We start from the raw sequence: 25,819 nt of genomic DNA on the forward strand, positions 1-25,819 counted from the left end.
TCATGCAGTCTGGGCAAATGTTACAGTGGCTTACAAAATACACCTCTGAACCAAAACTAACCGTAACCATTTTAGAGCAGTGTTATTACAGTTAGCTAAAACTATTACTAAACGAAAACTAGCAGTGAAAAATGTGCTCCTTAACTGTAACAATAAAAAAGTCAGTTTTCAAAAACACAAAGACTAAACAGTTTATGCTGTTTTGACATGTGCATGTGTTTTATCACCTCTTCACAAGCTCTGAATTGGTAATTATATAATGGATAGTTTGGGTTTCAAAACATGCTTGAGGCACGTTTTATAATGAAATCATTATAAAGTACTCGACACAATTAACTGCATACAGAAACGATATAATTAAGGTGCCGAGGTTTCTCCGTTCTGTAAAAACAGTAAGACACTTGAGGCTGTTAGAGGGATTTCGTCCTGCTTTGCGTTGTGCGAAACTACATTAACTCAGGGAGTCTCGTGGCTTATTAGTCTAAAATCAGAAGACAGTTAATACAAGACTTAAACAATGAGCCCAGACAGAACAGAGAACAGCATAACTCAGAAACTTCACAGCTACTGTACGTCATAAAATCTGCCCAATCAGCTTGTTTACATGTTGTGGTTCAGTGTTAAATATGTCAGTGTGGATGCTAAGCAAACCAGAACTAAAATGCAAAAATGCATCATTTTCTGCTTTGGCCTGGACCAAAGAAACCGAACTACAAGTACCAGCGCATCCTAACATTGACACAAGCAACCCAAACTCACCTCAGCTGCCTAGAGATGCTTAACGTACATGTAATCAAAGTGATAAAGATAAACCACACTTGACTTCTGCTTCTTTATGACTGAATGGTTTGTCATTTTGAAATGAGCGTAGAAACAAGGAGGTGGTCATAATGTTATGCCTGATCGGTGTATGTGGACAGTATAGCGCTGATGTGCTGCTAGAAGAGAAAAGCGTTCTCACCAGCTGTGAACCGAACCAGGGTTCACTTAATATCAGCTGAGACTTTAGATTTTTGCCGGACGGTTCATTTGTTCAGTAAGCACCGAAGTAAGAGTGCAGTGTTCACCCACTGCATTAAACAAGGTAGGTGTGAAAATGCCCTAAAAAACAAAAAACGATGATGCTTAAATACAGTTGCTGGTTACCAAAGCGCACTGCTGCATCTCCTGGTCTCTCCTCCTCATCTGCTCGATGGTGTTCTCCCACTGGCGGATCAGCTCCTGCCTCTCCATGTGAGCCTGCCGGAATGTCTCTGCAGTCTTATCCAGGCCGATCTGAGCTCGGAGCACAAACAGAGTGAGATGTTTACAATAGAACAGCCGTTTTACAATCTCTCCTGAGTCGTCTATTTGAACATAACCCTTAGCCCCACCCTCGCACATGTACAGTTATAGACTGTAGCTCATCTGTTGCCGCATAGTTTGTGCTAGCCATCCTGCAGCCATTCATCAAAGGTCCGTTTCTGACCACAGAGCTGCTCTTGTCTGGATATTTATAAGTGGTGATCTGATACTGACAGGTAAAAAGCCCACAACACCACACACACTACCATGTTAGTGTCACTGTTGTGCTGAGAATGATGCACTGCCCAAATAATACCTGGACAAGCCCTGTGGTCAAAAATGGGCCAAAGGGGTACAGGGGGGGCATGATAAACCGTGTAGCAAAAATGGGCTACAGTCTGCATGCCTGTTTAACTGACCTGTGCTGTGATGGTCTCTGTCAGCTCGTTGTCCAAGGCCTTCCTCTTCCGGTTGGCCTCCAGAGTCAATTTCTCAATGCTCAGAGTCAGTTCCTGTGTGGTATATGCAGAAGTCAGCAGTAATGCTACGGTAGCTCATTTCTACAACACAAGAAAAAGTTCACGGGACATAAATGAGAGGGATGGATCATTTCCAGCTGATCTAGGAGGTCAGATCAATGTCTCAGATTCAGCTTTACGTACAGTTCATAATGAGACTTTTCCACGTCTGAAGAAAGGACAAACACCATCCAACTGATCCTAATAACTGCATCATAAGATGAATCAAAAATGTAATTTGAACTATTTTTACTCACAGTACTTTAACTGTTTTTTAGACTAAGGCAGAGAAAAAGCAAATCTACATCGTTCACAGTTGATTGACAGACCATTTTTTGGTATAAATACTTACCTTTGTACCTCTTTATAAAGTGGCACTAACCACTGTGATAGGACGGTGCACTGAGCCTAAAGGTCCTGTGTTCAAAGGAGTTTAAAGGTGTTTACAGCAGCATTTGGGCAAAAAGTGTTCCCCAAACCTCAAATGTAGTTATTCAGCCAAGACCCAGTACTGTACAAAAGTGAGAACACCCTTCATTAATTTATTTTCCAGTCAAAATTGCTTTTAAATACAAGTTACTCATTTATGCAACTTACTTCTGAAAAGAATATAAACTGAAATAAAGGTAAAGAGTGGACACACTAATTACTGAAAAAAGTTGTATTTTCTGTTATTTTTCTCATTAAAATATGTTTTCTTCCTCTTTTGCTAAAAAATGAATAGCTTGTACTTAATGGCTGTTTTGACTGGAAATTAAATAAATTATAGATAGATAGATAGACAGATAGATCTAAAAGGAAAAGTTGTCTATTACAGCAGTAAAGAGTAAAACAAGAGCAAAAGTATTGCGCTATTATACAGATGCGCAAATAAAAGAGGTAAAGATATATAATAAAATATACTAAAACAACCATAAAATATAATGTGCAGTACAAAAATAAGTAAGTAAAATCTCATAATTATTATGCAAGTGACAATGCAGTGGTGCATGTACCGAGTGACTAAACACTGTAAATGATAACATGTTAATAGTTGTGCAATATTCCTGGGTGTATAAACCAGAAGCAGAGCAATATGCAATATTTATGGATATATAACTTGAAGGGTGGTCTCTAACTGCAATATGTATGGATGTATAACATGAACGGCGGTCTTTGACTTCTACACCGTGTTTAGAATCACCAGACATATGTGGTTTCCAACACTATATAACATTATCTGTATACACTGACAAAAGTACTTAGCAGCTACTACTATTTTAGTTATGCAACGTCTATTTGTCCAGTTTGCACCAAACTATCGCTTTAAGTGCTGCAGTCTTCCTGTGACTTGTCTGTGTGACCCCACAATGCACTCACTCGGATCCTGCTCTCGTCCTGCTGAGCGTACTTGATGATGGCCATGGTGTCCTCGTCTTTGCGTGCCGATTCTTCCAGCCAGGCGTCCAGCGTCTGCTGGTCCCAGTTCAGTCGGCTCTTCAGCTCCTCCAGCTTCTGGGTGACTTTGAAGATGTTGTTCTAAAAGCCAGAAAGGCAGGGCAACAATTTTAAAAGATTATGACAGGGGAAACCAAATGCAAGCCACGTAAGTTGGACAACAAGCCACAGACGTACAGGTAAGTAAGGCATACAGTACTCATAGAAGGACACGCTCAGCAGCTTCATTAAGAGCCACCTGTGATGCTTTTTAACAGAACCAAAGAAGTTTCACATTTGTTCTACAACCCCAATTCAACTGAGTAACTGGGCTTTAAGAAGAAACGTCTTCTTAAGAACGGTTGGTGAATGAGGTCCAGTATTTAAGGTTACCTTATGAACTTCACCGTTTTTTGCACATATATGCTCATTCCAAACTTGTCAGCACCTAAAAGTCTGTATATGTTCTTGCAAAACGTGTTCAGCATTAATGGTGCTTCCATAGATGTGGAAGTTACTCACTAACACGCCCCCAAACCATGACAGATGCTGGATTTTGAATTTCATGCTGATAACAATCTACATCTTTTTCTTCTTTGGCCCAGAGAACACAGTGTCCATTATTTCCATAAACAATCTGAAAGGTTGACTCATCAGGCCACGTTTCCATGCCGCATCAGGCCATTTTAGATGAGCGCCAGCCCAGAGAAGTCGGCGGCGTTTCTGGACGTTGATATATGACTTCTGCTGTGCAAAATACAGTCTTAACTTGTTTTTGTGGATGCAGTGATGGACAAGTGGGGGCATTTGACTGTGATAAAAAATTGAGTTCTATAAATTTATATCATGGTATTTTCTACTATTCAGACGATAACAATATGATATCACGATATAAAAAAAGTGATGAATGTATAATAGTAGTTGTAATAATAACAATAAAAAAACAAAATTATTAATAGTAATAACAATAATAATTATCATTGTTATTACTAGGACTATTATCGCTGCTACTATTGCCATTATTAACATTAAAAAAATGTATAGTGTTTAAGCATAAGCCTTTAAGATGATGAAAACTATACATGCACCCAGCCGTGTTCAGTCTTTTGACTGGTGCTGTTCATTCTGAATCACTGAAACAAGGGAATGATTTCCAACCTCCTGTGAGTTCTTCTTCTCCCGCAGTGACCCCAGCTCGTTCTCCAGCTGAGCGATCTCCTGACGCAGGCGGCCCATCTCTCTCTCTGCCAGAGCTTTAAAATGCATCTCAGACTCTGTCTCTTTTTCTCTGGCTCTAATCAGCGCCTGCAGAAACATCAGGAATCAGTCAACCTTAAATCGCTGAGAATGTAAGCAGAATTTAACCATTTTTTCAGAATTTCTGCAGAATTTAGTCTTTGGGGCAAAGTCATTCGGAGTGGCTTGATGTGAAATAGTTCACTGTAGGGAGATAAGGAAGATCACCGACTCAGGAGTCGGATTTACCAAAGCTTTCTTTAGAAAAAAACTTACAAAGGATCCTAAGACGAACACTTAGGCCCAATCCCATTTCTTATTTTTACTCCAAACGCTTGTTTTCGAGTGTTTTCTTGCCCCTTGAAACTGAGTTACAAGCGGTAGTGGTTGAAATCTTCCCTACAAAATGGGACCCTCAAATAAAAAGAGCATTACTTCATTAACAGGCTAATAGCGCTGCTCTGTAGGCGACCCTGCCAGTCTGCAGTGACAGCAGAGGAGGGTAAAGTTCAGCTCCTCACTGCTGGGCTTTAGTTACATTTAGGGCATCATATGCCTTCAAAGAGGGGGGCAATTATTTATTATCACCCACCCCTGACTATATGAAGCTGAAGTCAGATATTCACCAGCTTTTTGCTCGAATTTTGTGTTTCACCTTAAATGGAGCAGCAGTTCTGACGCCTGAGGCACCAGAATGTTAGTTTTTTTTATCAGAACTGCATTTAAGAACATTCTTATGAACTTCTTACTGTTTGTCATTAGTTTTGTTTTCTGTAGGAAAGCTTCTGTGAATCTGGCTCCAGGTGTTGTGATGTCTACAACGCAAATATATCCACATTTTATTTACTATCCAAAATCATCAGTGAACCTAGATGTGTCTTCTATGTTTTATTATGTAATGCTGATGATGGCACAGCAGTGATAAATGGATAAAAACACTTCCTACTATTTCTTAAGACCCTCTACATGAACCTCTCCAGCATTAATGAATTTAAAAAATACACAATTTAGGCCAAAACCTTCTCAAAACAGCAAATTTGTAACCTTTTTCGTTTAATAACTTTCTGCGAGGGAGCTTTTAGAGGTGGACGTCTGGTTCCTATCCCAAAACCAAGTGTTTCTGTTGCTTCCTGATGGTTTTGTAATGTGTATTGGCTTTTTAATGGGTTGATATCACAGTGTAAAGGATCCTAATGGTTTAACAGGTGACCACCGGCTGTTTCTAAATGCATTTGATGGCTTCCTAATGGGATCTAAAGGTGTTCTACAGGAAACTAGTGGTCTTTATTGGAAACCATTTTGCCAATTCCGATTAGAAAGCAAAACCAGGTTTTAATCCTAATACTTTCTAAAGGTCTTTTTTCAGCAGGGTTTGGAAAATCAGTTTAATTCCCCTTTAAGGATGTGGAGTTAACGATGAGAATGTGACAGTGGTCAGATCTGTGAATTTGTCTTCTCCAGTGCTGTTTTAGGGTTACCTGAGTGTGAGAGAGCTCCAGCTGGACGTTCTTCAGATGCTCAGCCATGGCATTTATCCTGTCCTTGTACCCACTCAGTTTGTTCTCGATGCTCGCCTTCTCCTTCTGTTTCCTCTGCAGCTAAAGAGGGGAGAGAGAAGTAAGCTTAAGCTCCAAGCCCAAAACACTTTCATTCTTTTTCCTCATTCAGTTCATTCAGCACAAAGATAGAGCTAATAAGCTGAGCAGAGCATCAACATTCTTATCTACATTTTTCACAGTGACATGAACCGAAATGTGAGCTACGACTTACTATGTCTTAACAATGACTTGTTTCTCAGAACACTGACTTACATTTTGAAAGCAGTGACGATGCCGAAAATACTGATTTATGATTTAATTTACTTACTATCCCCAAATACTTGCTTACTTTCTTGAAACTCAATAAGTCCTGGTATCTCAATCTCCAGAAAATAAGTCCATATTTACAGTAGAATACATAATTATTTGATACAATCAGTGTTTTGAGAAAATAAGTCATCATTTTGAGATATTAAGTCCATATATTAAAAGAATAAGTCATTAGTCTGAGATAATAAGTCCATATATTAGGAGAATAAGTCATTAATTTGAGATATTAACTCCATATATTAGGAGAATAAGTCATTAATTTGAGATATTAAGTCCATATATTAGGAGAATGAGTCATTAATTTGAGACATTAAGTCCATATTTTAGGAAAATGAGTCATTAATTTGAGATGTTAAGTCCATATATTAAGAGAATACATCATTAATTTGAGTTATTAAGTCCATATATTAGGTGAATGTCATCATTTTGAGATATTAAGTCCATATATTAGAAGAGAAAGTCATTAATTTATTATATTAAGTCCATATTTAGGAGAATAAGTCATTAATTTGAGATATTAAGTCCATATATTAGGTGAATAAGTCATTTATTTGAGATAGTAAGTCCATATGTTAGGAGAAAAGTCATTAATTCAATATATTAGGTCCATATATTAAGAGAACAAGTAATTAATTCGATATATTAAGCCCATACGTTAGGAGAACAAGTCATTAATTTGAGATATTAAGTCCATATATTGAGAGAATAAGTCATTAATTTGAGATATTAAGTCCATATGTTTAAATTCTGCTGCTACAGAGGAGATGGAGCAGTGATTTTTCTCCTCTCTCTGGCAGGAAAGTCTTTCTACACATCTCTATACTGGCTGTATTTCACTTTGTAAAAGGTGGGACACAAAGTAAAACAGGTCAATTGTAATTTAACACTGATCTGGCAATCAAACAATCCTGGCAGTGCTGAAAAATCCTGCTCTCTGCTGACAGAGGAGACTCGGGTTCACTCGGGTTCACTTCATGCAGACTCTGTTGGGCAGCTTAGCCACGTTAATTCATTACTGCAGGTCACTGTGTAGCAGCACTAAACTAAACTTGTGGCTTAAAGTTGCCAAACAGGCCAGAAAGATAAGTACTAAAAGACAGACCTATGAGAAGGTCAGTAGAACAGACCGTCACCCTTAAGGTAAAGGGGAATTCCACCGATGTTTCAAAATTCTGTATAATCCAGTCATTGAGACGTAAACTGAACAAATCCACTCAGAGAGGTTTGATGTGAAATCTTGCCAACTCAGATGTCTTTACAGTGATGGTGATGGGAACCAGGGGTCACCATGACTACAACACCAATATAGACATTTTATTTACCATCCAAATGCACCAGTCAACCTACACGAGTCTTCTGGGTTTTTATGTTTAATGTTGATGATGGTAAAAAAGTCATAAATCTGGAAAAATACATTTCTCTGAGGACTATTTTGCCTTATAACGCCCTGCACGTGCCCGTCCGCCATGAATAGCTTTTAAAAATAGATGTTTTAGGCCAAAACCTTACCTGAGAACTTTAGTAAAACAACGTCTCAGGCATCAGGCAGCATATTCGTTACCATATAACTGTTAATGTAGCTAATAAATATCTGTGAGGGAGATTTTAGAGGCATTAAGCTCTTTAGACGACGTCTGGTTCCTGTCACCACCACTGTGAACAGTTCTGACTCTGTAAGTTTCTCTAGAACGGAGCATTTCACACCAAACCACTCTGACAGACTTTGTTTTACATCTTAACCATTTACTTATGTACAAATTTTGACAAATCGGTGGATCCCCCCTTTAGTTAGCATTAACGTTGCTGATTTTCGTCGATAAACTCGCTCACCTTCTCCTCCAGGGCTTTATTCTCTGCGTTGGCCACTGGGATGGCGAAACCTTCGTCCCACTCTACCTCAGATAAAACTGCGCTGGCCATTGTTGTCGCTCTTCACTGGGAAAATGTTAAAATAGGGATTAAAACTTATAGAAAATGCTAACTGTCTACTGGTGCAGCGGGCTGAGCGCAGCCCTCTCAGCCCAGTGTTGTCCTATAGCTACGTTACCTAGCAACAGTGTAGCCAACAAATGTACCGCCTTCCGCCAGCAGAGGGCGCCAAAGTCAAACGCCGCATACAATGAGCTATGTCAAAGGGGAATTCCAGCAAGTTTCCAAAATTCCTGCATAATTCATTCGATGTACGTCATTCAAAGTGGTTTGGTACGAAATGGTGCGTTGTATGGAAACCCACTGGATTATATAGTATATCCATTTTATTTGATTTCCAAAATGGCCAGTAAACATCTTCTGAGTTCATATATGTAATGTTGATAGTATTAAAGAATTATATTCAATTATGTTCAAAAATTTTACATAATTAAACGGTCGAGGTGTAAATAAAGTCATTCAGAGTTGTTTGCTGTGAAATGCTTTGTTCTAGAGAAACTTGCCGAGTCAGAATTATTCACAGTGGTGGTGATAGGAACCAGACGTCTGAAGACTTTAATGCCCTTAAAAAAACTCTCTCATAGAAAGTTATTGCATGAAATGGTTGCATATAAATGTCTGATACATTGTCTTATGATAGTTTCATGATAAAGTTTTGTCTTAAAATGTATTTTCTCCATTTTCTACCCATTCATGTTGGAGGGGTATATGCAGAGCATCGTAAGGCAAAACAGCTCCAAAAGAAAAACATATTATTTCAGATTTACAGCTATTTTACCCTCACCAACATTTAATACACAAATCAGAAGACAAGTGGTGGTTCTGGGTTGTAAATAAAATAGCTAGACTGGTGTTGTAGACATCAACCATGAGCCATTTCATGTCAAACCACTCTTAATGACTTGTTTACATCTCAAGGGACTGAATTATTCAGAAAGTTTGAAAAATTGGTGGAATTCCCCTTCAAACATTGTAGCAAAATAAAGGTAAATCAGGGATTTTTTTTTCAGGAAAACTAGTAAAGCAACATCTCAGGTACCAGGCAACATTCCTATTTCCTCTATTAGAGGGATTAAACACTCTGTGAACAATTCTTTCTCTACAGTGCACAATTAAACATCTGAATTTGGAAAAGTTGGTGGAATGCCCCTTTGACAACAAAGAGAGCCCTTATTCATACTGTTCCACACAACACAACCTTTCCAAACATTTCCAAGCGTGTAAAGAAATAACTGAAGGGCCGCGGCCACCAACCTTCCTTCTGGTGCAATACTTTCCACAGTTTCACCTTCAACCAAAAGACAACCGATGATATTCGAATACAGTTATCAGCTGGATCAGGTTTTGTGGATAAGAGCTGAAACTACTCTGGTGAAAGAAAGATTAGCTAACGGTTGCTAACGCCTGACAGCAGCAAAACTGATTTTGTTAGCATTTAGCTAAACACAGCACTATTTTTCCATCAAAGTTGGACCACACAATGTACCGCATCACCCAAAGGACTCCTGACAGACTCCCAAACGTGCGGCATAGATCTAACGCCTCAGAGTGACAGACTGTTAGCAGTTAGCTTAATACCGCCTCATTTTTCTTCACCTTAAATTAAGTTTAAGGAAAATTGGGCAACATGTACAAATATCATTCTAAAGATGCACTGATGTGGAAGAAATCCGGCTCCCAAAACCTGAACAGATTTTGTTCGACTGGCAAAACTCATTTTGTTAGCGGTTAGCTAAACATTGCACTGCTTTATACACACACACACACACACACACACACACATATATATATATATATATGTGTGTGTATATATATATATATAAACATTCAAATGTTTTTATTGATTTTTCAATGTTTATGCACAAACACTTCCCTAAACCCCCCAACTGTAATCCTTGCATACACATATTCTAAGACCTAGCTAAAGTCAAGAAGAAAGGGGAGAAAAACAAAAGAGGGGAAAATAAGAATAAGATGTTTAATGAGTGAGAATGCTCAGTCTCAAAATGTGTCAAAAATGGTTGCCAGCATTTATAAAACCTCCTGCTTGAACCTCTGGTAATATGCTTCAAGTGTTCAAGTTTAAGATGTGCCATAACCTCTTTGATCCAGTTTAATGGGATGGTGGCTCGGCCCTCTTCCCAAGTTGCTCGGATGTCTTCTGGAACTACCCCAAACAAAGCCGTAAGGGCATTAAGTTCGAAATGTGTGTTCCAAATATGTGAAAAAGTATTAAAGATACCTGGCCAAACATCCAGCAATTTTGGGCATGTCCAAAACATATTGCTTAAGGTGCCTCGGTCCCGCTTACACCCAAGACAAGTTGGGTCTCTATTTGGATTTATTCTTGCCCACTGCTTTATATTTAAAACGGTTGTAAACCGTCAAAAAAATCCGTTACCCAGACCAAATACGTACCACATTGACTTGGTCAGTGTGGGTCATCTAAAAACAATAAATTATTGTAAAGTTATAATTCAGCCACATACAAAAACCACTCTAATGATTAATTTTAATAATTAACGCTTACGTTACCAGACCTGAAAACCTGCAGAATCTGCTTAAGCGGCAAAAGAGATTTTGTTAGCATTTAGCTAAACTGCACTGCATTCATTTCATTGTTTATAAGTTGTAAGCTGACAATAAAACTTGTTGAACGGATCAAATATGTACCATACGAACCTGGTATATAGAACGGATGAGAAACATTCATTAAGTGAACGTCAAATATAGTCAATCTGACTCCAACACTCGGTTAGCACATTGTGCAATTAGCCTAGCCTAAGAGTCGTTCCATGGAAACGTCCATTTTTGTGTAGCTTTTACAGATATATTACAATTGAAAAACATGTTAGGGTTACAATTTTTTTGTATTTTAAAATAAAACTAAGTTATTCTAACAATTACACCTTCCTGAGCCTCAATTCAGCAATACTGGTTTTTAAATCAATCATATAGAATTCCAAGCACCACAGAAGAGCTCGTCCACGCGGTCGTGTGTGAAGGCTGAGGCCACATTTTAAGGTAAAAAAACGTTTTTCTGCTATTTTAACTGCAATAATCTCTACATGACTATGAAACATATTATTTAAATGAACTAAAGAAAACAAATGCCAAATAAATATTATAAAATATGTAATAAAAGTTGTCCCCAGGAGTCGTGTCACTGGTGTTACCGCCTAACAAAAAATCTCTTATTTTGAAATAAAAATCACACTGATGACATCACTTTTCTTCCTTTTACCTGTTTTCTGAGGATCTATGAAGAAAAGCACATGGTGAGTCCACTGTGTCTTTCAGTTATCAGAGATTTTCTCATTTAGCTCATGATTTCATGTGAAGCTTTTAGCTGAAGTCACTGGTGTGACCGACTTTATTCTCAGGTAACTGTGAAAAGATAGAATACAAATGGATTAAATGACATTTTAGTGGATATTTCATGATTGACAACATGTGGTTTGATTCTCTGTAGCAGACGTTTAGTAAAATGCATTTTTCATTAAAAATGTCTCTGGTGTTACCTTTCTTATGTGTAACACCAATGAGGATCGGTAACACCAGTGACCCCTATGGATAGACAGAAAAGTGGACGTTTCTGCAGAATGAACCAGCATCATTTTTATCCTAAATGAAGTTGTTAAGTTTGGCCACAAGCACAAAAATCATTCTAAGCATTACTTTATGTTTAAGTAACCAGATTTCAAAACCTGCACCATTTGTTAAAGCAGCAAAACAGTGTTTGTTAGCATTTAGCTAAACATTTGGACAGCTTTACCCTTAAGAAAGCTGTGCACTGTCAACTATCTAAGTATGATCCACATTCACTTGATTTATAGTAAGGGTAAATGAAGAGAATGCAAAATATAGTTACTCTGACGGAGAAAAACTGATGGAATATACAGATATTCCTGTCATACTGACGATCAAGTTTAATCAAAACCAAACAAGCAGTGTGAAATCATAGCCATTTTCTTAACAGCAACAGAAAATATACAATAAGTCACAATAAAACTAACAAATTTGGGTGTTTCTGTTTTTCTTATAATGTCCCCTAAAAAAAGAGAATACAATCAAAGCTCTGTGTCTCAGATGTTCCATAAAAACTGAAGAAAACAAACATTCAAAGCAGGAATGCACATGGAGTATTAAAATTAAGATTTAATATTTGATGAATTTTGACATTCCCCGACCAAGCCCTGGGTGTGGATTAAGATGGCATGTCTGAGTGTCTGTTGGGTTTTAGCTTTTGCCCGGCTGATTTCGGAGCACGTCTGGGGGGGGAAAGCACTGACGAGGTCCCAGAGCTCGAACCAGCTTCTGTTGACTCAGCCCGACACAAAAGTGGCACACATCCAAAAAAATTTACGATTTAAAAAGCCCCAACCACCACTAGATGACTGAAGAGGAGACGCTTCTTCGAAATGTCTTTGTTGTACACAAACGTCTCGATCCTGAGGGTTGGAAAGGCAATGTAGATTTCAGTTCAGTTCTCTGTGCTCTGGGAGCCAAAGTAGAGGTCCAGACGGCCTTTGTGAAGGCCTAGGGGCCTAGACGGCTGTGCTCTTGGTCCCGATGTGCGGCCGAGCAAACTCCACGAAATCGTCGATAAGTACTGGCCACGCTCCTGGAAGACAAGGAAACAAAGCCACAACCTTATTAAATATAAAAAGAAACAAAATCAGTGACGAAATCAGTGTTTAATATTATCGTAAGTTTTAAGTCTTGACTCATGCGAATAGCGATGTGCCAGGTGCGTGCGTGAGAGCGAGCGGGCAAGCGCAGAGAGAGAGAGAGAGAGAGAGAGAGAGAGAGACAGAGAGAGACAGAGAGAGAGAGAGAGAGAGAGAGAGAGAGAGAAAATGCATGCGTGAGTGCCTGAAATCTCTGTTTAGGCAAATCTGACCCACTTTAACACAATAATCTGTTTTTAGTAACGTAAAATGTAAACTGGCTGCTTTAATATTTCGGTTCACTGAGCCTTTTTAACAGTGATGTAAGGAAACCATAAGAACCTTTGTTTTGTTTTGTTTTTTTGCTTTCTGTTAGGGCTTTTTTTTTTATTTAGTTTGTTTGTTTTTTATGGTTTAGTTGATAAGGTTTAGTTCACCCAATCAACAATGCTAAATCACTGAATGTTTTGTTGATGTGCAAATCTTTGTCAAATTAAAAAAGTAGCTGCACATTTTGGAGGTTAATTAAAATTCTGGGTGATGATCCAGATGCCAGAGTATACAGTTCTACAGTGAACTGCTCTGAGCCCCAGATCTTTACACGCCCAGCCAAGGTATCTTCTCATCTGTACCACTATACAGTGGAAGGAAAAGTGTTTATCTGCTTGTAAATTTCCACCAGATGCATGATGGGGAATAATCTTAAAAATCTAGCTGCAGTCTTGCAAATAGTGCAAGACTTCTAGTCTTTGCAAAATCATAGTCTGGGACTAAAAGCTGTGATATTATCTTTAGGTGTGAGAGGGTGTCAGACTTTAGTCTTTCATAAGTCTTTTCAAAGTCTTTTCAAGTCTTTTCAAAGTCTTCTAGTGTATCGTTAGTATAAGGCTTATTATTCAGCAACTACTAAAAAAGTCATATATAAGGTAAGTCGTTATTGGAGTGATGCTGGGCGTCACTACACGACTTTTAAAATCTTAACAGATTTCTAAAACGGAGAGCGTCACAAACTTGACATCAGTTTGTCACAGAATTTCTTGTCTTTGTGTCGTGAGGCGCTCAGACTAGACAACAGGACAGAGACAGTATAACACACATAACGAGTTTGGGCTACGAATAAGAACTCAAACTCCCAGATCTCCTCAGAAATCACGACACAAACAAAGCTAAACTTGAACCGGACCTGTTTGGGCTTTTATGCACAACAAAAGCACAAACTAGGAATGAATACGTGTTTGAGAAGCGCTGATATGAGAGCTGGAGAAATATTTCACTACAAACTGGCAGCTGAGCTGAAACAGTAAAGAGAGTGTTTTGACGTCTGGATCCAACATTATAAACATGATAACAGCTCTTATCTGACTGTGTGAGACTCTGTCTCTGCTCCGCTGTTCATGAGGTGTTCAAACACGTCTTTTTCTCCACTCTTCCGGCTCTCTGATTGGCTGCTGTTTGAATCGCTCGCTGAGTGCATCTCTAACCTTCTCACACTGCAGGACTCGTTTTGAGTCATAAAAATCAAACATGTCTGATAACATTGGAGGGTCTCAGATCACTTTAGGGCTAAAGATTCACTCGTTTCGCCTCTCACACTACCAGATCGTCTGCACCATCAGTCACTTATGATCGAGCTCCCGACCTGGAAAGGGGCAAATCGGGCCTAAAATCTGACAAAAAAAATCGTGTAGTGTACGCCTGGCTTGAGGAATTTAAATGTGGGGCCGTGACGTATTTCTGATTGAAACATGGTATCAAGGAGGGTTTCTAAGCTACCTGAGTGTTTTCCTCGATGACAGGTGAGGGAGGTGTCTTATAGCTTAATAATATTTGGCTCGTCCACTGGAGCACAACGACGATCAGAAATTGTTTTATAGGTGGACAAAAGAGAACATTTTGAAGGAAGATTATGGGGGAAAAATATTGTTTTACATGGTACAACGAACTGTGCTTAATATGACCAGAGACATGAACAAATGTAAAAAAAAGTCCATTTCTATTTCAGGTTCCCTTTAAAGTTCAAGGGGTTAAGTGATGTATTTTTTTAACGTCTAAACAGACTCGTAGCGATGTCTCTTTTCATCTCACTTTATGCATTTCTAAAATAATATTGGATACTTCCTTAAAATGTGGTTGTAAGGGTTTTACAAAGGCAATCATTTTGACCAGGACTTCACAAATTTGCTCATTTTTAGACGGGGTGAAAACGTAACTTCTTCCAAAATATACATTTCAGTTACTAAATCTATCCAATCTTCTATTGATGGAGAGTCAGGAAGGTACCAGCGTCTAATTATGTTTTCTAAAATAATAAATAATTAAAATAAGTGATTAAAATTGACGGATGAATTTATTACACTGAGGTAATTAATTACTCATTTAATCAGGCGTATTTATTACATTGTGTGTAAAGATTCCATTGATCCTACTCCAATAAACATGAATACTGGACTAAATATCAGTCGTAAAAGCACAAAAAATAAAATGAAAATATGTCAGTGAGCATGACAGCCAGTGAGCATGAGCCTTTTAAATTCTCCTACTGCTCACTCTTTCAGCTCTTTTACTTTTTTATATACATTTTTTTTATTTTTCTTTGTTTAGTCGTGTTCTGAAAGGCTGTGCGTTGTTTGTTCAGTTAAAAGGGCTCACATCATGTACACATGATTTTCCGTCGCTTTTTTAAAATAAAGTTTTAAGTAATATGAAATCAGCCCGTTTTGAATATGCTTTTTTGATGTCAAGACAATAAACTCATATATACATACATACATACATACACACACATTATATATATTATATATATATATATATATATACACACACACACATATCTGCCTACAGCAGTTTAGCCCTGCCCATTCACTTTGAAGTTCTAAGGAGTGTTTCAACTCTCAAGTCAAGTGCTTTTAAATGAGGCAAAATACAGGGCAGCCAATTAAAAGAGTTAAATTACATATACAAGTCCTAAAGACACAGTAACAAAAACATCATGGCCACGTAAAAATGAACTATCATCATTTTTGGTACATAATAAGTGGACCTTAAAGGAAAACAAACAGAGAGGCCTAAATCTGATGTTCTGCTTCATAAATGGATAAAAGTGAAGGGTAAAGTGAAAAATGTGAGCGGATACAGACCCTCCTCGTCGTAGTTGGACATGTCGTCGGTTATCATTGTGCTGAAGTCTAACAAGAGGTTCCAGGTGTCTTTGGGAATGGATCTCTTATGGTGCTCCTGCAAGAGATACAACACACAGCAGAAAGTGTTAAGTGCTGAAACACTGCTGTCCAGTCACACAAATGATTTTAAAAGAAAAATAAACTGAAGTGATGCATGATAACAGAGTCACATTGGTAGCTGCAGATATTTGTTTTAAAAATACATATCTACACTGGACAGATCTTCGATTTGACTAATATTTCAAATTGATATTTGATTATACACTCATTAAACTCTGGATGAACAGAATGTTTAGGAAATGCTGGGCTACTGCACTAAAATGTCTGCATTTTTCTTATTTAACTGCATTTTTAACGCTCTACAAATACACGTTACACTTCTCTGTAGCACTAATCCAGGTGGATGTAGTCCCAGTTTCTGTATAGAGGCATCGGCATCATGCATAAAAATGAGAAAATGTTAGATATCAGCATTGGTATACAGTATTCAACCTACAACAGTTTAGCCCCGCCCATTCACACTTAAGTTCTAGAGCACGGGTCTTCAATTAAAATTCAGTAAGGTCCAGTCAAAGAAAATTTCCTCAAGCAAAGGTTCAGAACATCATAATTTCTAACTTGCATCATGATTCACAGATCTGATTGGCTGAGTAGTGTCATGTGTGATTTTTACAATGCATGCGATTGGTCTGTGAGTTTCCTGGGCCGCTAAAGCTACCGTAAAGTCAAGAAAAGCTACGGCGATTAAAACAGACCACCCCGTCGAAATTAAATAATTCTCCATAGTTTATCGGTTATAGGTCCAGGTCCGCATAGGACAGCGTCTGGGTCTGGACTTGGACCGCAGTCCGTCTGTTAGTGACCTCTGTTCTAGAGAGTGTTTCAGCACTGAGTGCTTTCTAAATGGAGCACAATGCAGGACATCCAATCACAACAGAGCTTATTTACACATATCAGCCTTACAGGCACAGTAACAAAAAAAGCCTGTTTAATTCTAAGAGAAGAAGAGTGGTTAGAAAAAAGGCATGTAAAAATGAATGACGACTGTTTTGGGTGCACAGGTACTCTTTAACTATTTTGCAGCTATACAGAACACGAAACATCGTCATGACTAGAACAACAAAACCTAACCTTTTGTAAGAGAATGACACAGAAATTGTTTTACCTACACATTTAATTAAAATTTTGGATTTTAAAATAATTTTCAATGCATTTTCTTTCAAGTATCTGTACGTTGTAGTGACTAATGGCTTTTTTACGCATTCAGGTTTTAACTGTATAAAGTTAAAAACGGGAATGCTTATATTTATATAATAAAAAGTCTAGCAGTAGGAGGTTTTCTCACAATAGCAGCAACACACTGTACACAGATTAGTAAGATAAACACACTTACCACTAAAAATTTGTTCCACAGGTCTAGGAATTTGAAGCGTCCAGCCAGTACTAAATTCCAGTAAGCAATTGCCATTTCTAAATCTGGAACAACAAAAAAAAGGCTAAATTTAACAAACAGAAATGTGACTGCAAATCTGATCCAATGCATAAGAAATGAACAGATACATACCCAAGCCTTTCTGTCCAGGATTCTTTGCAAAGTTGAAGGTAAACTGATAGAAGTCCTTGAACCTCCCTTGGTCTTTTAACTCCTGCTCCATTTTGGGTAACTGTGCTTTAAGCTTCTCTATGCTGTCGCATCTTGTGAGAGAAAAGGTATATTTAATACAAGGCAACCGTCTGAATGTGTCTCAAAGGGTGGTGAAACTCAACTGCCCCTTTAATCCTTTATCTGTGTTGGACGTAATAATGTGAGTATAAGGAACTATAAAGGTAAATTACCCTTGTTCAGTCATTCCATCCATGAATTCCTGCTTTGAAAACTCGCACTGTGTGGCAGCGCGAAACTTCCAGGCGATCAGTAGTACACTTATACTGGCCGGATCGAGACCCAGGTCATCGCAGAACTGCTGAATGCCATCTATACCAATCTTGTTGTCATCATGAGGGTCTATTGAAAAGAAAAGAAAGAGCAGAAAAGAAAGTTAGTTCCCCATTACATCAGCAAAGACTCGGGCTGGGTAATTTAAAACTTTAGTAAGAGGGGAGAGCGGGCGCCACCCAACACATTTCGTTTTTTTGCTAAAAAATAAACATATTTAAGCAAGATTCATATTTTTAATACAAACAATCTGCACATCTCTGCTACAAATGAAACTTTTTTTTCTTAACAATTCAGCCCGAAAGCGGCCAGTGAGCAAATATGTTACAGCTTCTACCTATGAAAGACTGAGGGGCTGGAAACATTTGCCAGAAAAGTGTGGTAAATCGATGCAAACACAATTAATTCAGTATAATTCTATGTTGTTTGCACCAAATGAGCTTCCCTTAATATATATACAAATAAAATATTCATAAAATTGATATTTAGACAGTGAAAAATACTGAAATATGTTCAAATACTGAAAGAGCTTGTGAAAAGTATTTTTGACCACAACAGTAATTTTGTTTACAGGACATGTTCTATATATATATATATATATATATATATATATATATATATATATATAGACATGTTCTTAAAGCACAGACTTGTTCACACCTTTCTGCTCTTAGCCAAGAACAAATCAAATAAGACAACACTGGTGAATGTCAGAATCTTCACAGAAACTGTCAGTGGGTTTTAAGAAGAGATTTTTTCTTAAGAATGGTTGGTAAATGAAGCCCATTATTATATAATTAGAGAGATTTATTCGTTACAGAGTGTTAAAACTACCCCCGTCATGTGGAGGCTGTGCTTTAGCCTGGCTAGCTCTCTCTGTAAGTTCTTTCCATGCTTCAAAACAGTGCTACATTACAGCCGCCGAGAGGACGACTGAAACAATACAGGTTTGAATTCTGTGACTTACACACACAAATCAGTAATTAAAAAACGTATGATAAAGTTACTTTTATGACACAAAAATGGACTTCAGGGTAAATCTTGAGAAAATCTTTCTGAGTGTTGTGAAGATATGCAGATGACCCTGCTGTGGTAATGCGAGAAACTGACCAAAAGCAGGTTCTACTTCCACCTGTTTAGCTGCATAAAATATCCAGGTTACCTTTTACTCCATATTAGCTTGTGCCCTGCCCACCTGCGCCCCCTCCAGCCAACTAAATCACTTCAGTACTACTGAGTGTTGAAAAATTGTCATTCAAAATCACATTTCAATACCGAAGTAGTCAGTCTTATCAGCATCCATGAACTAATAAGCATTCTTGTTCCAGAAAATCCAGACCACTGATTTGGTGTCTAAATGACATTCTGCATGCACGTTATTAACGTCAGCGCCTCTTGATTTCAGCACTTCACACTCATTTCTGGTTTAAGCCACACTCACTTTCAGTTTTTGATTTAATAGAAGGGAAAACAAGTCAAAGGTATCGGTATTGGAATGAACATTTTTAATGATGCCGATCCTGGTATTATTCACAATATATTGTTGCATATATATTACATTGGCCTTTATACTGATACTGCAGATGGCTGAAATAAGCTAAAGTCTCACAGAGACTAATTCATCTCATGGAGATGTGATAATACCATCTGGCTACGAATGTATGGGAACAACCATGAGAAATTTTGGGCTAAATATTGGTGGGAACGTAGACTTACTGTGAAATTACAAAACCAATCCAACTGTTTGTGAGTGTGGAGCTCAAAGTAGAGGACGATGTCAACACTGTCCCACAGACAACAAGCCTGTCGTTAGCCCAGGGATGTAATGTAAGTTAGCATGGCTAAAAAAGACCTCTAAAAAAACAAATTTCAATTAAGTCAATTAACGTGCTGCATGTGCAGAGAACATGCGGTGAAAATGAACATTCTCTCTTACAAGGGATAAACAGGTTCGTTAGCTAACGATAAGAGCTTCGCTAGCTAGCTTTTTTTTGCTTGTGTTATCAATCGTACTCTGGAGAGCACCGATCAGAAAAATTTGGGGTTGTGAGCATCCTGACCAATCACAGCTTCAGATGAGTTTCTGTGGGTGTCCTGATCAATCAAGATGCTCATGTTATCCCACAAAAGAAAATTATTTTGGCCAAACAGTCCTTATAATGATCTCACATCAATATTTCAACAAAGCTTTGTTAATACATCGCAATCTCAGTACACAGCAGCATAATTTTGTCCATATTTTGCAGCCTTAACAGAATATTAAACAGGCCTGCTTCAAAGAAGAATTAGGCCCAATCCCATTTCACCACTCGCCCCTACCTCTTAGCCCTTAGCCCTCTGTTTTGCACATTCATGTCTAGGGGTAGGGTGTGCCAATGTTTGTTGAGATAGAGGGGTAGGGCGAAGTCTTAGGGCTACATGGCCCTCCAAACAGAGGTTTTTCAGAGACTCCAAACAGTGTTATGAGGAAAAAAAAAGAAAAACCCGCAAGATGGCTGAGCAAGAGACCAAAGAAACCCACAAACGTGAGAATTTTCTCTGTTAAAAAATTACAATAACTGTTATATTATCTTTAATTTAATGCTAATAGCATGCTAATGTTTCAGTAGCTAGCTAGCTAACTTTCCCCGTTCCACCTTAAACAGTCCAGCAGTTCTGACACCTGAAGCACCAGAATGTAACTGCTGCACTATTTAAGGTGGAACAGGAAAATTCAAACAAGAAGCTGGTGAGCAGCCGATTTCAGCTTCATATCACCAAAGAATTAAGGGTGGTTGATAATAAATAACTGCCCCCCCCCTCTCTTTGAAGGCACATGATGTCCTAAATGTAACTAAAGCCCAGCAGTGAGGAGCTGAACTTTACCCTCCTCTGCCGTCACTGCAGACTGGCAGGGTCGCCTACAGAGCAGCGCTAGTAGCTGTTAATGAAGTGATGCTCTTTTTATTTGAGGGTCCCATTTCATAGGGAAGATTTCAACCACTACCGCTTGTAACTCAGTTCCAAGGTGTTAGGGTGACACTCGAAAACAAGGGGTAGGGGTAAAAAGAAGAAATGGGATTGGGCCTTAGTGGTCATTTAAAATAATCGCTACACAACAACTAACAGTGAATGAAAATTAATAAGCCTTCAGGGTGGAGTTTTCTTTTAAACCATACCCTTGACAACCTAAGTCTGTATGTGATCCACTTAAATAATGAGTTTTCCCACACTCTGTACTCCTTACCTCTGTACCGATTGTAGAGCTGTTCTAATTTTTTCTTGTCAAACGATCCCTTTAGGTTTTGTACGTAGAGTTCAGGATTCTGGAAGAAGTTGTCTGTGGCGACGTCTAGTTTCCAGTCATTCTGAGACAAACAATTCAGTGCTGTTTTCTCATTAGACTGGGTGAAAATCATGAACTGGCGAACTTTATCCTTCTGTGAGGATTTCAGCTTGTTCTGTTGGGAAGAGCACAAACAATATTAAGCGACTAAGATGTATTCATTTGAACAGAATGAGGAAAGACTACTTAAGTATTCAATAGCTTTACCTAGAGGTGGGCAATATGGCAAAAAAATGTAATATCACAATACTTAAAGTTTCTCACAATACACGATAAAGTCACGATATTTATTTTTCTGACCTTTGGTACATTGAAACAGCCACATTTGAAAAAAAAAAATTATCAAAAACTATGTTTGAATGTAACATTTCACACATTGTGCTGCACTAAATACAATTAAAAATAACTAATTATGCTGTTTTGGTAATCCAGCATGCAGTTGGGTAGTGCTTTTAAGTACTGACGATATCCACAATATGCTAAGATAAGCACACTGTGAGGTCATTTATCACGATAATGACAGATACTGCCATATTGCCCAGCCCTAGTTTTACTCAAACGCAAGTACACTTGTGAGGAAAGGACTTTTTACATGCTGTCATTTTAATAATTCACATTAGAAACCCCTTATGGGTTTAATTTCATTTTCTTCAGTTGGTTCAGCTTCTGGGAAGCCTTTCTGTTCGACACATCTTTTTTGCAGCTTTAGCACTTTATTCTAGACCAAATGAATCCCTAAAGGAGAAAAAAAAGGCCCAACAAACTTCAGGCTCTATGCTGATAGATGCAGGAGGCAGTAAAAAGTTCCAATGCAGTTGTACAGGAAACTCCTCGGGCAGTTTTTGACCTGATTTTGACCAAGTGGGTGTCTGGTAGCCTCTGTATCTTTCACTTGAGCATTATTTCACTGAAGTTACAGCATTTTTACTTTTCAGTACTTTTCAATCTGCTCTGTTACAGATTACAGATGGCATTTCTGTATCGGGCCAATATCAATACAGGAAAAAAAAGACGAATGTGATCCGATCCTGTAACAAATCTGTCCTGAAATAGCACTCACACTGTGTGACGTCACGCTGTGTATTTCCTCCTGTGGGGTAGCGAGTGTTTGAGTAGTTTCAGCATGATCATCTACTTTTAGATGCACTTTTAGAAGCACTTTGTAAAAAGAAGTAAATATCAGTTTCGGCGAAGGTATGTCTGTAAATGATCAACTGATTAACTGTTAACTGACAATTAAACCAATGTTTGTCCAATGCACTGGTAGAAAACATTAAATTTTACTTAATTTCCAATAAACAACAGTCCCTATTTGAACAGGCTATCATTTGAAGTTGAGGAACGTTTCTGAATTGCATGCATGAGGGCGCAGAAAGCAATTTGGTTCTGCAAAATCAGCCTACTAAAAAATAAGCACACAGCCAAAAATAGTGATATTCGGGACCACAGAAGACAACAGCACAGCTACAACCGTATCAACAGCAAACAGCCGCAAGCGATGAGACTGACAACTATTTCTATGTTCTCAGAGAGACAGTGTGACGAAATCACACATGGGTGTACAAAATTACAGAGAAGGCCAGGTTGGACAGTGACAGCTTTCCGGGCCTCCTGAGTTGCCCCAGTTATGGGATTTATATTCATTTTACTTGGGCCACTCATGAGTTGTAAATATAACTTCAAGACATCAGAATACACTGTATACTTCAGTTATTTAATCTACTTTTTTAGCTTATGTTCAAATACTCACAAATATATATAGTTGTCAGACCCTCAGTTATGACACAGGTCATGTTTAGTACAGTTTCAAGCTATTTACTTACTATATATACAGTTATTCCTGGCCCCACCCATCAGCACTACCTTCCACTGTCCATAGAAGGAACAGTTTTTAGTCGCTCGGTGCATTGATGCAGAACTCATGTACAAGCTCATTAGTGAGTGTATATTAAGTATTTAACACTGGCTTTAAACGTGGCTCAGTCAATTAGATCTTAGAATCAGAAATGACTGATATTTTGATGGACGCATCCTTGATTTTAGGCTTGTCAGTAACCGAATATGAATTTGATGAAATTTGCATCCCTAGATGACATTCGAGGTTTCAATATTGGAAAAGAGAAAAGGTGGTCTTCTGTCTTCTGTCTGCCACTGGTCCCTTTTTTATTGTTATTTATTATTTATCCACTTTCTGTTCTCCTTAAAAGGGAATTCCACCAATTTTCAGAAATTTTCACAAAATTTCTGAATAGTTCCATCCTTGAGATGTGAACGGAGCTTTCAGAGTGGTTTGACGTGAAATTGTTCATTGTAGAGAAACTTACAAACTCAGATTTCTCACAGTGGTGGTGACAGAAACCAGGGGTTGCCATGTCTACAACACAAATATGGCCATTTTATTTACTATCCAAAACCAACAGTGACCCTATACCTGTCTTCTGAGTTCTTATATGTAATGTTGATGATGATAAAAACAGCCATCAATCTAAAAAATCAGTTCTCTATGGGGGCTGTTCTGCCTTAAAACACCCTGTGTGTACCCCTCCGCCCTGAATGAATTAAAAGAAATGTATTACAACAAATTTTGAGCCAAAACTGTATCATAAAAGAACGTGTCAGACGTCAGGCAGCACATATGTAACCATCTCTAATAATAAACTTTCTGTGAGGGAGCTTTTAGAGGTGGACGTCTGGTTCCTATCACCGCCACTGTGGACAACTCTGACTCTAAGTTTCTCTAGAAGGGAGCATTTCACATCCAGCTACTCTGAATGACTGTTTACACCTCAGCCACTTAATTAGGAGTTTATAAGTGAAAAACGGGCTATGAGAAACACACCCTGTCCTATGTCACAGCACACTTAATTGAGATTTCTTAGCACTCACTCGTTAACTAGACAACGAAGTGCACATTCAGAACCATCACAAACGCGAGCCACCGCAAACCAGTCTGTTTACACTGGAGAATGAATGACTTCACCGACTTTGGCTGCCACTCAAACGGGTCCCAACTCCCCACACAGTGCACTGCATAGGTCATCCAAGAGCACCTTCTGTGCCCTAGATAGTGCACTACGGCCCCAAATCAGCGCGATTTAGGACGCAGCCGCTGAGGGTGCTTTTGGTCCAGTTTCAGCTTTCTGAAAAGGTGGCAACGTTTTACTGCGGACGCTTTAATCTAAACCTAACGAAGGCCGGTCCAATTCAGCCGCCTTTCGGCCTCGTGTTTTGCTGACCACCTCTACACGTCAGTCAGCTTTTATGAGCGCCACAGCTGAGGAACAACCGCGGCTGGACAGCGCCGTTCGGCTGTGAGGAGCGTTAGCCGGCTGGCTAACTCTGAGCACTCGAGCTGAAGTGCAAAGAGAGCCGCTTTCCGACAGTTACTCACTCTAAAGCGAGCCCCCCGCCGCCCTGACCCGAGCGAAACCGACTCGACGACGGCGATAAGGCCTCTAACTGCGGTCCGCCATAAACCACCCGGTTATAAAACGAACAAAAACACATATTTTTGTCCTCATTTACCATGTTTGTGATCTCCAGACACCCTCTTCCGCTCTCCCTCTCGGCTCTTCATCTACTTCCGCTACTGCGCACTGAGGCTTCCACCGCAGGTAGAGGAGAGAAAAAAATAGAGGAAAAAAAAGTTTTATTTAAACGATCATTTACATCTTAGAAACATTAAACATATATATATATATATATATATATATATATATATATGTGTGTGTGTGTGTGTGTGTCTGTATATATATATATATATATATATATATATATATATATATATATACACCGATCATTGTCCATTTTATCAGTTCCACTTACTATATAGGTGCACTTTGCAGTTCAGTGCTCCAGCAGCACTGCTGTGTCTGATCCACTCAGACCAGCGCAACACATCCTAACACACCACCACCACTACATCAGTGTTACTGCAACGCTGATAATGATCCACCACCCAAATAGTACCTGCTCTGTGGGGGTCCTGTGGGGGTCCTGACCACTGAAGAACAGGGTAAAAGGGGGCTAACAAAGTATGCAGAGAAACAGATGGACTACAGTCTGTAACTGTAGAACTACAAAGTGCACCTATATAGTAAGTGGAGCTGATAAAATGGACAATGAGCGTAGAAACAAGGAGGTGGTCATAATGTTATGCCTGATTGGTGTATGTGCATGTATATATGTATAGATAGATAGATAAATAGATAGGTAATAGATAAATAATACAAACTAAAAAAATGATAATTAATTATGATTATAAAAAAAGAGAAATAAAAAGGTTGTCATTTTTTAATGATCATGTATGGGGTAAATATACCAATTACATCTGGGAAGAATTAAACATACAGATTTATATTGAACATATTCAAATGAAAGGACTATACATATACCCACACATAAATAACAAACTAAAAATAAAAATTAGATAAATAAAATAAAAAGCTAAATAATGAT

At 38.5% G+C, this 25,819-nt stretch overlaps 2 protein-coding genes across 2 annotated transcripts in view; both read right to left on the reverse strand.

The window, feature by feature from the left end:
- ccdc39 (coiled-coil domain containing 39) overlaps positions 1–8,336 on the reverse strand; it is a 33,500-nt gene extending 25,164 nt beyond the window's left edge. The window contains 6 exon segments of the mRNA XM_036597717.1: positions 1,147–1,275; positions 1,704–1,796; positions 3,162–3,320; positions 4,377–4,523; positions 5,933–6,052; positions 8,153–8,336. Of these exon segments, the coding sequence (XP_036453610.1) occupies positions 1,147–1,275; positions 1,704–1,796; positions 3,162–3,320; positions 4,377–4,523; positions 5,933–6,052; positions 8,153–8,242 (738 nt within the window). The 5' untranslated portion in view covers positions 8,243–8,336.
- Positions 8,337–12,156: 3,820 nt separating this feature from the next.
- On the reverse strand, positions 12,157–24,951 carry dcun1d1 (DCN1, defective in cullin neddylation 1, domain containing 1 (S. cerevisiae)). Its single transcript, XM_036597457.1, has 7 exons — positions 24,887–24,951; positions 21,263–21,476; positions 17,937–18,105; positions 17,665–17,795; positions 17,494–17,576; positions 16,059–16,155; positions 12,157–12,875 (listed from the first exon to the last, which is right to left on the reverse strand). The coding sequence occupies exons 1-7, from the start codon at positions 24,887–24,889 to the stop codon at positions 12,799–12,801; spliced, it is 774 nt and encodes a 257-aa protein (XP_036453350.1). The 5' UTR covers positions 24,890–24,951; the 3' UTR covers positions 12,157–12,798.
- Between the last annotated feature and the right edge of the window lie 868 nt (positions 24,952–25,819).

The sequence above is a fragment of the Colossoma macropomum genome, unplaced genomic scaffold (assembly GCF_904425465.1).
Source record: "Colossoma macropomum unplaced genomic scaffold, Colossoma_macropomum, whole genome shotgun sequence".
Taxonomy (NCBI): Eukaryota; Metazoa; Chordata; class Actinopteri; order Characiformes; family Serrasalmidae; genus Colossoma; species Colossoma macropomum.

Bases quoted from the DNA above. Each gene is read 5' to 3' on its own strand.
- dcun1d1 (XM_036597457.1), bottom strand. The intron at 16,156-17,493 runs GTAAGTGTGTTT...TATCTCTTGCAG, and splicing joins TGTGGAACAAATTTTTAGTG to GAGCACCATAAGAGATCCAT. The intron at 12,876-16,058 runs GTCTGTATCCGC...CTTGTCTTCCAG, and splicing joins GTCCAACTACGACGAGGAGG to GAGCGTGGCCAGTACTTATC.